We start from the raw sequence: 12,138 nt of genomic DNA, 5'->3' as shown, positions 1-12,138 counted from the left end.
TATGATTATATTTCTTAATGTAATATGTTAATACATATACATTGTAAATATTTAATGTATTTATATTAGCTTATCTTCGAATTTTCAAATATATAGTATCTTTATACAAATTGATCTCCTAAAAAGTTTAATGGAATTTTGATAGTATATCAAATACTTCGGAATTTGACTTTTCTTATTTGAACATAGAACCAGAGTCTGCTTTGGCTTTAATGGTAATCTCATAAATTTCTATTTATTTTACATTGCTATGACAACTAAGTATATTCTGCTTGTGTCTAAAGTTACCAGCTTTGAGTTAAAAATAAAAGTTCTTTATTAATGTAGCACTCCTACCAAAAAGAGAGGACTGGAACTCTGGGAGCTTGAGGGCACTGGAGCTTTTTCATTTGGAAGTTTTCCAGTTCTCATTGGTTTTAGAAGATTGATGTAATTTACATATCCTCTTCCTGCTCCTTGTTGAAAAGGAAGAGGGGACCGAAGACTTGACCTTGAGGACTGGGAGAGAATTACAGAGGCTGAAGCCAGGACATCTCAACCAGCGTTCACATAGTAAACTTTCCCAGCATCGGTTGAACTGTGGGTCAGGAGACCACACTCGCAATGCCCAAGCTGAGAAAGTGCCCCAGTACCCAAAGCCATTCCAGATCCTGTCAGGGACCATCTAACACACAGGAATGGATGTTTGCTAGTAAAATAAGACTTGCAGATTCCTTCCTGTACTACTCCATTCTCTACATCCCTGTTCTCTGCTTTCACTAGTCTCTTGGACTATTTCTTCTTCTTCTTCTTCTTCACTCCTGTCTGTGGGTCTTTATTCTCACCTTGTGTTGTTCTCTTTCCATTAGTCCTTAACCCATAACCCATTTTCTCTCAGTCCCTGGTTCCCCTTTCTGAGTGACCCCACTAGCAACCTTTGTGAAGTCGGTGGATGGCTTCATGTCACATGCCAGGCACAGTTTTAGGTTTGGGGGATATATTTAGGGAAATGACACGGCAGTTTATTTTGTCAGCTAGGTGCAGGATATGATCAAAAGGGGAAAGACTTGAAGCAAGGAGACTTTTAGGAGGTTACTGTAATCTTCCATGGAAGAGGTGTGATACGAGCCTGGACTGGGACCTGCTGTAAAAAGGAAAACTAGATGAAACTCTGAATGGTCTTCAGCTTATTAATGTCCTTCCCAAAATGTGAACACCCTATCCCAGATATGGACTCACCAGGGCAGGACTGGAAAATCCCAACTCCAAGATACTATGCCCTTTTTAATACAACCCAAATTTGAATTAAAATTTTTTTGCTGCTCCATTAACTCATATTAAACTTGCAGCTTAGAAAGCCCCCAGCTCTTTTTATATGAATAAATGTCTAACTATAAATCTCTTGTGCTTGCAAAGTTACTTTTTTAACATAATTCTAACGTTTTATATTTATTAATGTTCATCATATCAGATTGGCCCAATGTTCTAGCCTGCCAAGATCTTTTTGAACCTTGAAGCTGTCACCTAGCATGTTAGGTATACCTCCCATCTTTGGGTCATGGACAAATTAGATGAACATGCCATCTATGCTTTTATCTATGTCACTGATAAAAATATCCAACAGCACATGGCTAAACACAGATCCATGGACACTATTGGAGACCTCCTTCCCAGTTAAAATCATCAATGACCATTACTGGGTCTAGTCATCTAATCAGTTTTCAGTCCACCCCATTGTACTATTGTGTAGCTCAGTGATTCCCAAAGTGGGCGCCACCGCCCCCTGGTGGGTGCTGCAGGGATCCAGGAGGGCGGTGATGGCCACAGGTGCAGTGGGGCAGTGAATAACTGTAAGGGGGCAGTGATAGTATGTGACAGGGGGTGCTAAGTAATATTTTTTTCTGGAAAGGGGGCAGTAGGCCAAAAAAGTTTGGGAACCACTGGACTCTAGCTCTTAGCTCTCTATCTTTCCTATGAGAATAGAAATAAGGTTATCTAACATTCCAAGTGATTAAAAATTGTGTTCATTCATTTGTCTCTGTGCAAAGTGAAGATCTATTCCCTACCTGTACACCACAGCTTGTAGTCATTTACAATTTGGTAATGATTGTCTTCAACAACCCACAGTCACAGCAACACATTTTTTTTTTAAAACCCTTTAACTTCGGTGTATTGTCTCATAGGTGGAAGAGTGGTAAGGGTGAGCAATGGGGGTCAAGTGACTTGCCCAGGGTCACCCAGCTGGGAAGTGGCTGAGGCCGGGTTTGAACCTAGGACCTCCTGTCTCTAGGCCTGACTCTCACTCCACTGAGCTACCCAGCAGCAACACATTTTGCAGCATTTCAGGAGGATGTCACTGGAGGCTTTTTTTCTGTATTGTTCCTTAACAGTCATTAGCAATATCCTGTTAGGCCAGTTCTCAAAAGTATACAAACTACTTTTACAACAGGCAAAATGCAAAGACAATTTACAGTCTGGCTTTGCCTAAATTACAAGATGAAAGGGGAGCAGCTGGGTGGCTCAGTGGATTGAGAGCCAGGTCTAGAGATGGGAGATCCTAGGTTCAAGTCTGGCCTTAGACACTTCCCAGCTGTGTGATCCTGGGCAAGTCACTTGACCCCCATTGCCTACCCTCACCACTCTTCTGCCTTGGAGCCAAAACACAGCATTGACTCCAAGACAGAAGGTAAGGGTTTCAAAAATAAAATTACAAGATGATGTCTTTGAGAAAAATTTCCCCATTTGAGATAACCTAAGAGAGTAGCCCCTTATCAGACCAAGTCTAGTGGCAGGATATCAGAATCAAAGCCTGCTTTCTTTTAGTTCCATTGTGTTTCTATCTCTGGGCTAAGCTAGAATCAGTCAGTCAATAAACTTCTATTAAGCACCTACTGTGTGACAAGGACTGTGCAGAGTATTGAGGGTGAAAAGAAAAGTAAAAGCCAGTATAGTTCTCAGGAAGCTCACAATCTAATGGGGGTATCAACATACAAATAATTATGTTCAAACAAATTATATACAGAATAAACTGAAAATAATCAACAGAAGGAAGGTGCTAGAATTAAAGAAGATCAAGAAAGGTTTCCTATAGCAGGTGGATTTTAGTAGGACTTGAAAGATGTCAGAGAGAGCCAGATCTCTAAGTAATTTTCATCTCAGAAAATATAATGCCCTCTTTTCTAATTCTTTAGACATTATTCCTAGGTTCAGAATGAACTACATTCCAGGAATCTCTAATAACACCCTTTTATTACTGTCTTTTATTAATCACACTTATTCTTTCCCCCTTGTTTACTGTATAAAGCAGTTTTTATATTTTCTCATTCTAAGTTTCTCCTCACTGATCTATTTATATACTCTGTTAAAAGAGTTTTTCTTAATCTCTCTCTCTCTCTCTCTCTCTCTCTCTCTCTTTCTCTCTCTCTCTCTCTCTGTCTCTTTAAGAGGCAAGGGAGCAGAAGATTTCACAGTAAGAGTCTCTTAACTGACAGGTTTCTTTTGATGAGAGCTCTGAAGTTTCCATTACCTAGGAGATGAAGTAGGTAAGTAAGGGAAAGGGCATTTTGAAGGGGACTTTTGCCTCTGGAGTTTCCTAGAGTGCAGGAACTTGGCCTGTTTTTGTTAGATTGTCAGTTGAAATTTTCCAGCTGACAGTTGAGGAGAAGAAAATGGATTTAGGGGAAGTTGGAGTTTGATTGATGCTTATTGATTAGCTTAGATAGTTAGATAGTGAATAAATTCTTAGATAGTCAGTATAGGTATTTAGGTCAGGCCTGGCCCACGCAGAAGCACCTGCCCTCGAAGGCGGTTAGATTAGGGTTTTCTTAGAAATTTTAGTTAAGATTGGGGTTTTAGGCCTAGTTATAAGATATTAGAGTAATATTCTCACTTTCCTCCTTCTTACTTCCTATCCAAACTTCTCCTCAAAATAAAATGTTTTGTGTTTTACCAAACTGTTCTCCTCACATTTTGTCAAACTCCTACCCAAAATTTAACCCTTCACAACTCTTAGCCTTACCATTCAGCTTTTTGGTTCCTATCAATAATCGTGTTTCTTTCCTTTTTATTTTATTTTTTCTTTCCTTTTTAAAGGCATATTGTAACACGGTAGATAGAATATTGGGCCTTTTAGGCTATTAGGAGGATCAAATGAGATGATATTTATAAAAGTACTTAGCAAGGCCCGGCACAAAGTAGGTACTCTATAAATACTTAGTCCTTCCTTTCCCTTCCTTTTTACTCACTGTTCTCTTCTCCCCTAGGATGCCTAGATCCAAACTTTTTATCGGTGATGCAGCCTCCTGCCATCCATCTCTGAATAAACCATTTCAACTTCTTTCTTCCCCTGGGGTGACCAAACCTTAAACATCTACAATCATGATCACTTACATACAACACAGAAGGTAAAAAGACGCCCTTCTCCTAGCAAACAGGATTAGGAAGGGTGGCTATTATCTATGACAAGTTGCCTTGCTTCCCTTAGAATTCCCCCTGCCTTGCTGCCTACTAACCCAGGGCTTAAGGAATAGAATGAGACAAGAGAAATATGGGCACCCTTTTTACTTCTCCTGCCAAGTCTGCAGCTCTCAGCAGGCACTCCAAACCCTGCCACGGATGTCTAGAGCTAGATCCTGCCAGGCTAGGCCTGGACAAGCTGCCCTAGAGCCGCTTCCCAACATCCACTGGGTCCTACCATCTGCCCAACCATTTTGTCCTCTGGACAGGAGCACTGCCACTGGAGAGGTCAATATATGCTCAGGACGGCCTGGCCTTTGCCTCCCATGTGGCAAATTCCCTTTATGCTTGGGACCCATGCTCCAGGTTCCATAATATTTCTGCTTCTTAGAGATAAGTTTAGCAGCATTCAAATTCATAAGTGGTCACTAGTCTGATTTCATTATGACCATAGGACCACTCTATAATGAAACATTCTACATGTAATGAAACATTAAATCTTGACATTTATGCATGTAATCAGTTAGTTATTGTTGTTGTTTTTTACTGAGGATAGCTTCTTCAATTCTTACCACAATTCTTAAACACCTTTCTTTACTGGGAAGTTATACTTTAAAGAATATCCATTAAATTCTTCTTCTCCATGTCTCCAAAATTAACTACTTTGACAAACTTCTACAAATCAACGACACTGTCTGGCATTAGTCAATAGGAGACCCACAAATGTTCTTAGAGACATAAAAATTTTCATACTAAAAATTTAAAGTTCAAAAAAATATTGCAAACATTACCTTTCAACATTGTTCTTCCTACTGATCCTCCAAAAGTATTTAAAAGGCCACTTCTTGCACCCAGAGATGTAGTTGCCTCTAACAGAGAGCCAGTGATATACTGAGAAATTGAAGTCCTTTGAAGTGTGGCTCGGTATTCACATGCTGTATCTCGAACCCATAGTTTCAAGCATGGACCAGTACTAATATGTCCATGAATAGTGTTTAAGGTAACAGTATTTCTGAAGAAATGGAGAAATGATCCAAGAGTGCCTTCTGTTTCTTCTCCCCTTCTCTCTGTGTTGTTGATCTGTGAATAATTCAAAATACAGGAAGTATTCATCTACTTTCTTAGAAAAGCAAATTATGTTGTTGACAAAATGCCAAGATGACTTATTAAGAAAAATGTCCAATATTTCTAAAAGCAAACATTTATGAACCCAGCAGTCATGCATTAACATTCTACAGATGCTGTTGAGAGCCATTGGATGTAGAGAGCCATTGGAGAAATAGGATCAAATTTAGGCCTGTTATCTGGATTGCCTATGTGACCAATCCAGGCTGAGGCAGTCTTTGTGTTTGGTTCTGGTCACCTGAGCCCTGAAAAGCTCTGGTACCAGCAGGTAGGTTAATCCAAAAACAACTTGATCCCTCCAAAAGGCTATTAGGAGTCATTTAGAGAAACAGAGTCTGTAACAGATATTTTATCTGGATCCCATTACAAAATCATTGGCAAGTAAAACTGTGTGTATGATTTTTCTGCACTGCATGTCAGGATGCAGACAGAATGGGCCATCTAAGGTAAAAATCTGAGGCTCCTCTTTTGACTCACTTTTAGATCCCCACCTTTCTTAATATTCTTATTGGAAAGCTTCGAGTCTTTAGCAGACTAGCATCTTCTGAGTTAATGATTCCTCTCCTTGATAATTAAGAAGCCTGAACCCTAACAAACATTACTTAAATAAGACTGCATACTTAGATAAAAACTGGAGCCTTTAGTCTGGACTTTATTTGACCAGGTGCAAACCTTAATCCAGGACTCAATTAGTGAGCATCTCCATAAAATATTTCCGCTCCCAGAATTATCCCCTACTAAATTGATGGTTGGAATTTGGCCATTGTCTTTGTACCTTTACTCTTTAGACTTCAATGGGTTATGTGTGATTTGTTACCCCTTCACAACTGTGACTCTTTTTTTGTGTTTTTTGTTTGAAACCAGTGTAAAATAAAGTCCAAATCCCATTGCGTTAGGGCAGCATGGGCTCACCGCTAGTCTGGTTGTTCTCATTTTCTTTTTCCTGTCTTAACAATCCGACGCTGTAAAACGCCACTCAGAACCCTTACCATATAGAGCTGGTCCTCTATATGATGCTATTTGGAAAAGTTTGTATGCAGATATGACACACTATTCAAATAACTATCAAATTAGAAAATATATTAAGAAAAGCATATTCACTTCAAATCTCATTGTATCTTCACTATGGTATAACCAACACACTATTCTGGAGAGAGAGAAGAGAAAACTTTTTATTCTCTTTTCTTCTCCCAATTTCTCTGGAGTGGTCAGCTTCAAACCTATTTGTTGCCATATAATATTTCTACAATTCTTAAAGGTCAAGAAGGATCTTTTCTTTGGTGAGAAGATAACATGTTCTAGAATTAGAAGGGATAGCAGGTACCAAGTAGTTCAATCCACACATTTTACAGATGAGGAAACTGATGTTAAGTAACTTGCCCAAGATCTTATAGGTAATAAAACCAGAACTTCTGATTCTTAAATGCAGTGCTCTTTCCAAATCAGTAATATAAGACTTATTAGGATGGAGGACAAACATTCCCCTGTACTACTCTTATTTTTATCACCAGAATGATTTCCTTACCAATCACAAGTTCTTTCTTTTCTATTTTTTTAACTTATTTATTTATTTATTTGTTCATTCATTCATTTATTTATTTATTATTTTTTAGTTTTAATTTTAATTTTGAATATTTTCCCATCGTTACATATTTCATGTTCTTTCCCTCTCCCCTAAACTCTTCTATCCCCCCCATAGCTGATGCACAATTCCACTGGGTTTTACATGTATCATTGATCAAGACCTAATTCCATATTATTGATAGTTGGACTAGAGTTATCGTTTAGTGTCTACATCCCCAATAATATCCCCATCAGCCCATGTGTTCAAGCAGTTGTTTTTCTTCGGTGTTTCTCCTCCCACAGTTCTTCCTCTGGATGTGGCTAGTTTTCTTTCTCATCAGTCCCTCAGCCTTGCTCTGGATTCTTGCATTGCTGCTAGTAGAGAAGTCTGTTATGTTCGATTGTACCACAGAGACTGATACACTATGGTACAATTGAACATAACGGACTTCTCTTTTCTATTTTTTACAAATACATCTATCAAAATCTTTGAAGCTAAAAAGGATTCCTTATGTTTCTACAGCAGAAAACAAGTTACTCTCTCAGAAGAGAGTAAGAATCTATGATGGATCATTAAATTGTTATCATCACTTCCTCAAAGTCCAACACATCCTTCATTTCATGAAGGAAATAAGAGAGCAACAGAAAAAGAAGAATCTAAGCAGAGAATTCATGTGTAGTAAGATTGTTAGAGTAGTCATAAAGGCCTGATAAGTACCAAGAAAAATTAGCAATTTGGGCTCAGAAAATACCCCTGGGCCAGTGCAATTCAACTATAGCAGAAGTGGGACTCGAGAGCTGATACACTGAAAAACCACATCAATATCTAGCTGATACACAGAAAATGTAAGGACAATACTGTCTAATTAAAGGCAAAAAAGAACCAAAAAAAAAACCCATACCATGGAATGAAATATTAGGGAAAAAATCAGAAATTCTAAACTCTGAAAATATGTCAAAAGGAGATCACAAGGAGTTACTGTTAAACAAAGGACAAAACACTTATCACAAAACTTATCAAAAAAAATCACGAAAACTACTCTAAAGATGAGAAATAACAAAATCAAAAGCAAGAAAGGACAGTCAAAGGAAGATGTAGAAAATAAATAGTTTATAGGGTCACAAAAATCCCAGCACAAGTCACCTTAAAAAAGAAATAGAATGCTTACACAGATGATGTATGACAGACAGACAGATGAGTTATATTAAGGGGGTTGACTAAAACTCTAGCTTCTTTTCAAAACTGGAAAGTTGTAGGAGATGGAAGGACAGAGAGAATAAAGGACATGAGAGGAATTTGTCTTTCATGGAAAGGTTCCCTCTTCAAAGACTGGAGTAAAAAAAGGAGAGAAAGAGGGATGTCAAAGGATTTTGAGTTGTTGAGCAGGAGAGAGATGGAAACCAAAGTGAATGGCTAAGCTGGTGCAGGTTACATGACAAGCAAGATGGAGGATTAGACAGTTTCTCCAATCCACACAACCTCTTAAACTTCTCCAGCACCTATATTATACATAACAGAAAAGGCAGCTTCAGCTTTCTCCATGGTCTAGGAAACCAAGAATCCAAATAAAGTAAAAAACAAATAAATTCACATCTATACTGAGCCCACTCATCACCCACTTCCCCACTGTGCACTACCAGGCTACCATTAGCAACAGTACACTAGCTGACCCAAGGACCTGAAGTGGAGGTCCCACACCCTGGTCCCCACCTTTCTCTTGCCAATACCATGGAAATCCAGACTCCAGGTTGCAGAAGCTTGCAGGTTTGCTATCACAGCAGCAGTATTCTGTGCCACAAAAGATCTCTGAAGGAGAATGGAGAGAAAGGGAAAGGATACATGTCTGAGTTTGAACTAAAACTTGAGCCTCAGAGACCCAAATGTAAAAAATAGAAATTACCCCTGGCTTCAGCAGCATCTGTATGGTATGAACTGAAGAGCCAGCTCAATGAGGAACAGAGGAAATGAGACAGTACAATGTGTGTGAGGGTCTATGAAGCACCCGCTAAGCTTCAAGGAAGCCTAGAATCCAGCTGGGGCCACTTCTGTTCATCCACACACATCCCACACACAAAGAGTCACTTTGGGCAAAAAAGAGGAAACCTTGGCTGCTAACTGGTAATTTCTCAGTATGGGAGAAGGCTGAGAGAGGCCAGGATGCTTTGAGGCCCCCTGGGAAACTAATATCAGAGAGGGAGGGAGTCAGAAAGTGAATAATAGGGGAAAGCAAGAGTTGGGGTAAGAATACTGAAATAACTAAAGAGCTCAAAAAGAAGAAAAACCAAAGAATTTAAACATAAGCAGATAAATCAATAAGGAAAAACACTAACAGCAGAAGGAAATATGGCCTCCACATCTAGTAAACTAATTTAGGCACCTGTGCATACACATTACAAAAGGAAAATGGTCCATCATTTAATGAGACAGAAGACCTTGTGAATTTGAGAAGAACATGGAACCACAACATGCTGGTTGCATGATCCTGATTGGCTTCAAAGAGAAATGGGAATTATGAGAGCAGAATTTATGGCCTGCATAGCAAAGACAATGGGAAAAATAGAAAAAACTGGAATCAGCAATGGCAAGTCCTGCCAAAGAAACAAAAGAGAGAATTAAGTAAATGGCCTCTCCCCCGCCCCGCCCGAAAATTATAGAGTGAAGACCTTTGCTAAATAGATATGGGACAAGATAGCGTAGGAGAAAAGAAAAAAAACATAGTTTGGGATATTTGATTATGAGAAATTGCTATTAGAGGAACAATTAGGGAAGAATAAAAGGATTGCCTTGCTATAGTAGTAAATGCCTGGTTTGGATAACATAATGAATCTGTAGTGAACCCTGTCACCACTATTGCATAACTTACCCCTTTGTTTATAATTTACAAAGTAGTTTCTTTCTGTAGTGTCTAAAATGCTAGTGGTTATAATTTTTTGGAGATATCTCCTTGTTCCAATCGCTTCCAATCTTCTCTAATAGACTGAACTCACTCATTCCATCCTGCCACCTCCACTTGCACCCTTAACTTCAAACTTTCCTTATTTCCTGGACTATAAACATGCTGAAAGTCTCCCAATAATTCTTAAAAGAATTGCCTGAGCATTGGCTATGGGAGTGGGGAGGGAAGAGGAGAGGGAAAGAATATGAATCACGTAACCATGGAAAACTTTTCATAATTAGTCAATAAAATAAAAATTAATTAATTAAAAAAATAAAGAATTGCTTGATTTGTGCCATCTCCATTTCCTAGGGTCATATATCTCTTCTCCCTTTCTCTTCTAAACTCTGAAAAATTCACCTAAATTTGGTGCCTCTCCTCTTACTCTCTTCTGACTTCCAACTTAACTGTTTTTTTCTCATTCTTCATTCTTCTTGACCTTTGTAGCATCTGATACTATTGATTATCTTTACAGTATGCTCTCTCATCTCTGGGTTTTCATAAAGTTGCTGTATCTAGGTTTTCATCCCACCTGTCTGACCATTCCTTTGCAAGGTGCTTTGCTGATCCTTTGTCCCTGCCAGCCCTACACTAACTGTGGCTATACCCTCAAACTCTACCCTAGGCTCTTTCTCTCTTCTCTCTGTACTTTCCTGCTTTCTCATCTTATTTGTTACCATACGTTTAATGAACATTTCTATGCAGATGGTTTCCAGATAGATATAGTTGTTGTCCTCCTACTCAGAGCACCAGAATGACATTATAGAGTGACTATAATGTACTTGACTATAATGTATTTGACTCATGTACAAATTGGATTGAAGTGAGGCAGAGTTACACAAAGTCCTCAGCCTCCCGCTCTCTGCCAGAGACGTCGAAGTCCAGTGGCAAGTCAAAGGTCAAGACGCCCAGCAATGGCTCCAGAGCAGCGCATGATCTTGGCTTCTGTGATGTCGGAAGTTCTAAGCACTCCGCTGTAGCTGCTTCCTCCCTCTTCGCGGCCCTGAGGACAAACTGTTCTCATTCACCCACTGTGCCAGGGGAAGCCTTCCATGCCAGGGTAGACATTCCCCTCACTGCCTGGCAGGTCTGAGCTCCGTGGCTAACCCTCAGCCTGGTTTGGCCAGTCTGCTGAGACACTTTCCCGCAGGCTGGCCACGACTCTTGCTGCAGCTTCTTGGAGCCCCACATGAGAGCTGGGTGGTCACCAAAGGAAGGAAGCGGCCCGGAGAAGGGCTCGGCAAGCCCGGCCCCAGAGGGACTAGTCTTCCCTGACTGTATGAAAGGAGAGAAGGGAGCACAGCCCTTGCTGAGGATGGAAGTAGTCCTGGTGGCCTTTAGGACCTCCTCTGGGGCATCTAACCCAGAGGTATACAGCCAGCTATGAAGCTCTCCCTCACCTCCAATCCTACTTCACCAACTGCCTCTATCAGACATTTCTAACCAGATGTCCCTTCCTGAGGTATCTCGAATCGAAAGTGGCTGAATAGAAATTATTCTCTCTCTCCACAAACCCACCCTTCTTCCACATTTCCTTGCCTTTGCCAAGGGGCGCCACTCTCCTTTCGGCCACCCAGTTTGCAACCTCCGTGTCCCTTCTGACTCCTTACTTTTAGTCACCCCCTAAGTATCTAATCAATTGCCAAACCTTCTCATTTCTTTCTCCATTCTTTGCATACCTCTCTTTCTCTCTCCACATAGCAAACTCCCTGGATTGTTTAAATAGTCTCTTCACTGGTCTGCCTGCCTCCAGTCTCTTGCCACCCCAATTCTTCCTCTACACAGTTGCCAAAGTGATTTTCCCAAGTGTCGGTCTGACTATATTGCCCTTCCCTCCCATGTAAACTCCAGCTTTCCCATGTGCTATTGCAATATCTTCCCAAACAGTCTTCTTGCCTCAATTCTATCTTATTCAAGCCCTCCTTCATGCAGCTTCTACAGTCCAGTCACACCGAGTGCTTGCTATTTCTTAAACAGGAGAGCCCCCTCCAGCCTCCATGCCCCTGAATGGGCTGGCCCTCATCCCGGAATCTGCCTCTTAAAGTCCTTGGCTTCCTTCACAGCTCAGCTCAAATGCTAC

General features: G+C 40.2%; 1 protein-coding gene across 2 annotated transcripts in view; it reads right to left on the bottom strand.

Annotated features, from left to right (window-relative positions):
• The window catches only part of PLCE1 (phospholipase C epsilon 1), a 298,156-nt gene that overhangs the window by 208,686 nt on the left and 77,332 nt on the right, over positions 1-12,138 (bottom strand). The window contains exon 2 of one of the 2 annotated variants that reach the window (XM_044665696.1): positions 5,226-5,514. In XM_044665696.1, coding sequence (XP_044521631.1) covers positions 5,226-5,514 — 289 coding nt within the window. The remainder of the gene's footprint in view (positions 1-5,225; positions 5,515-12,138) is intronic. The other variant, XM_044665697.1, reaches the window with a different exon arrangement.

The sequence above is a fragment of the Gracilinanus agilis genome, chromosome 2, assembly GCF_016433145.1.
Source record: "Gracilinanus agilis isolate LMUSP501 chromosome 2, AgileGrace, whole genome shotgun sequence".
In the NCBI taxonomy this organism is placed as follows: domain Eukaryota; kingdom Metazoa; phylum Chordata; class Mammalia; order Didelphimorphia; family Didelphidae; genus Gracilinanus; species Gracilinanus agilis.
This window is presented reverse-complemented; position numbering and strand designations above follow the sequence as displayed.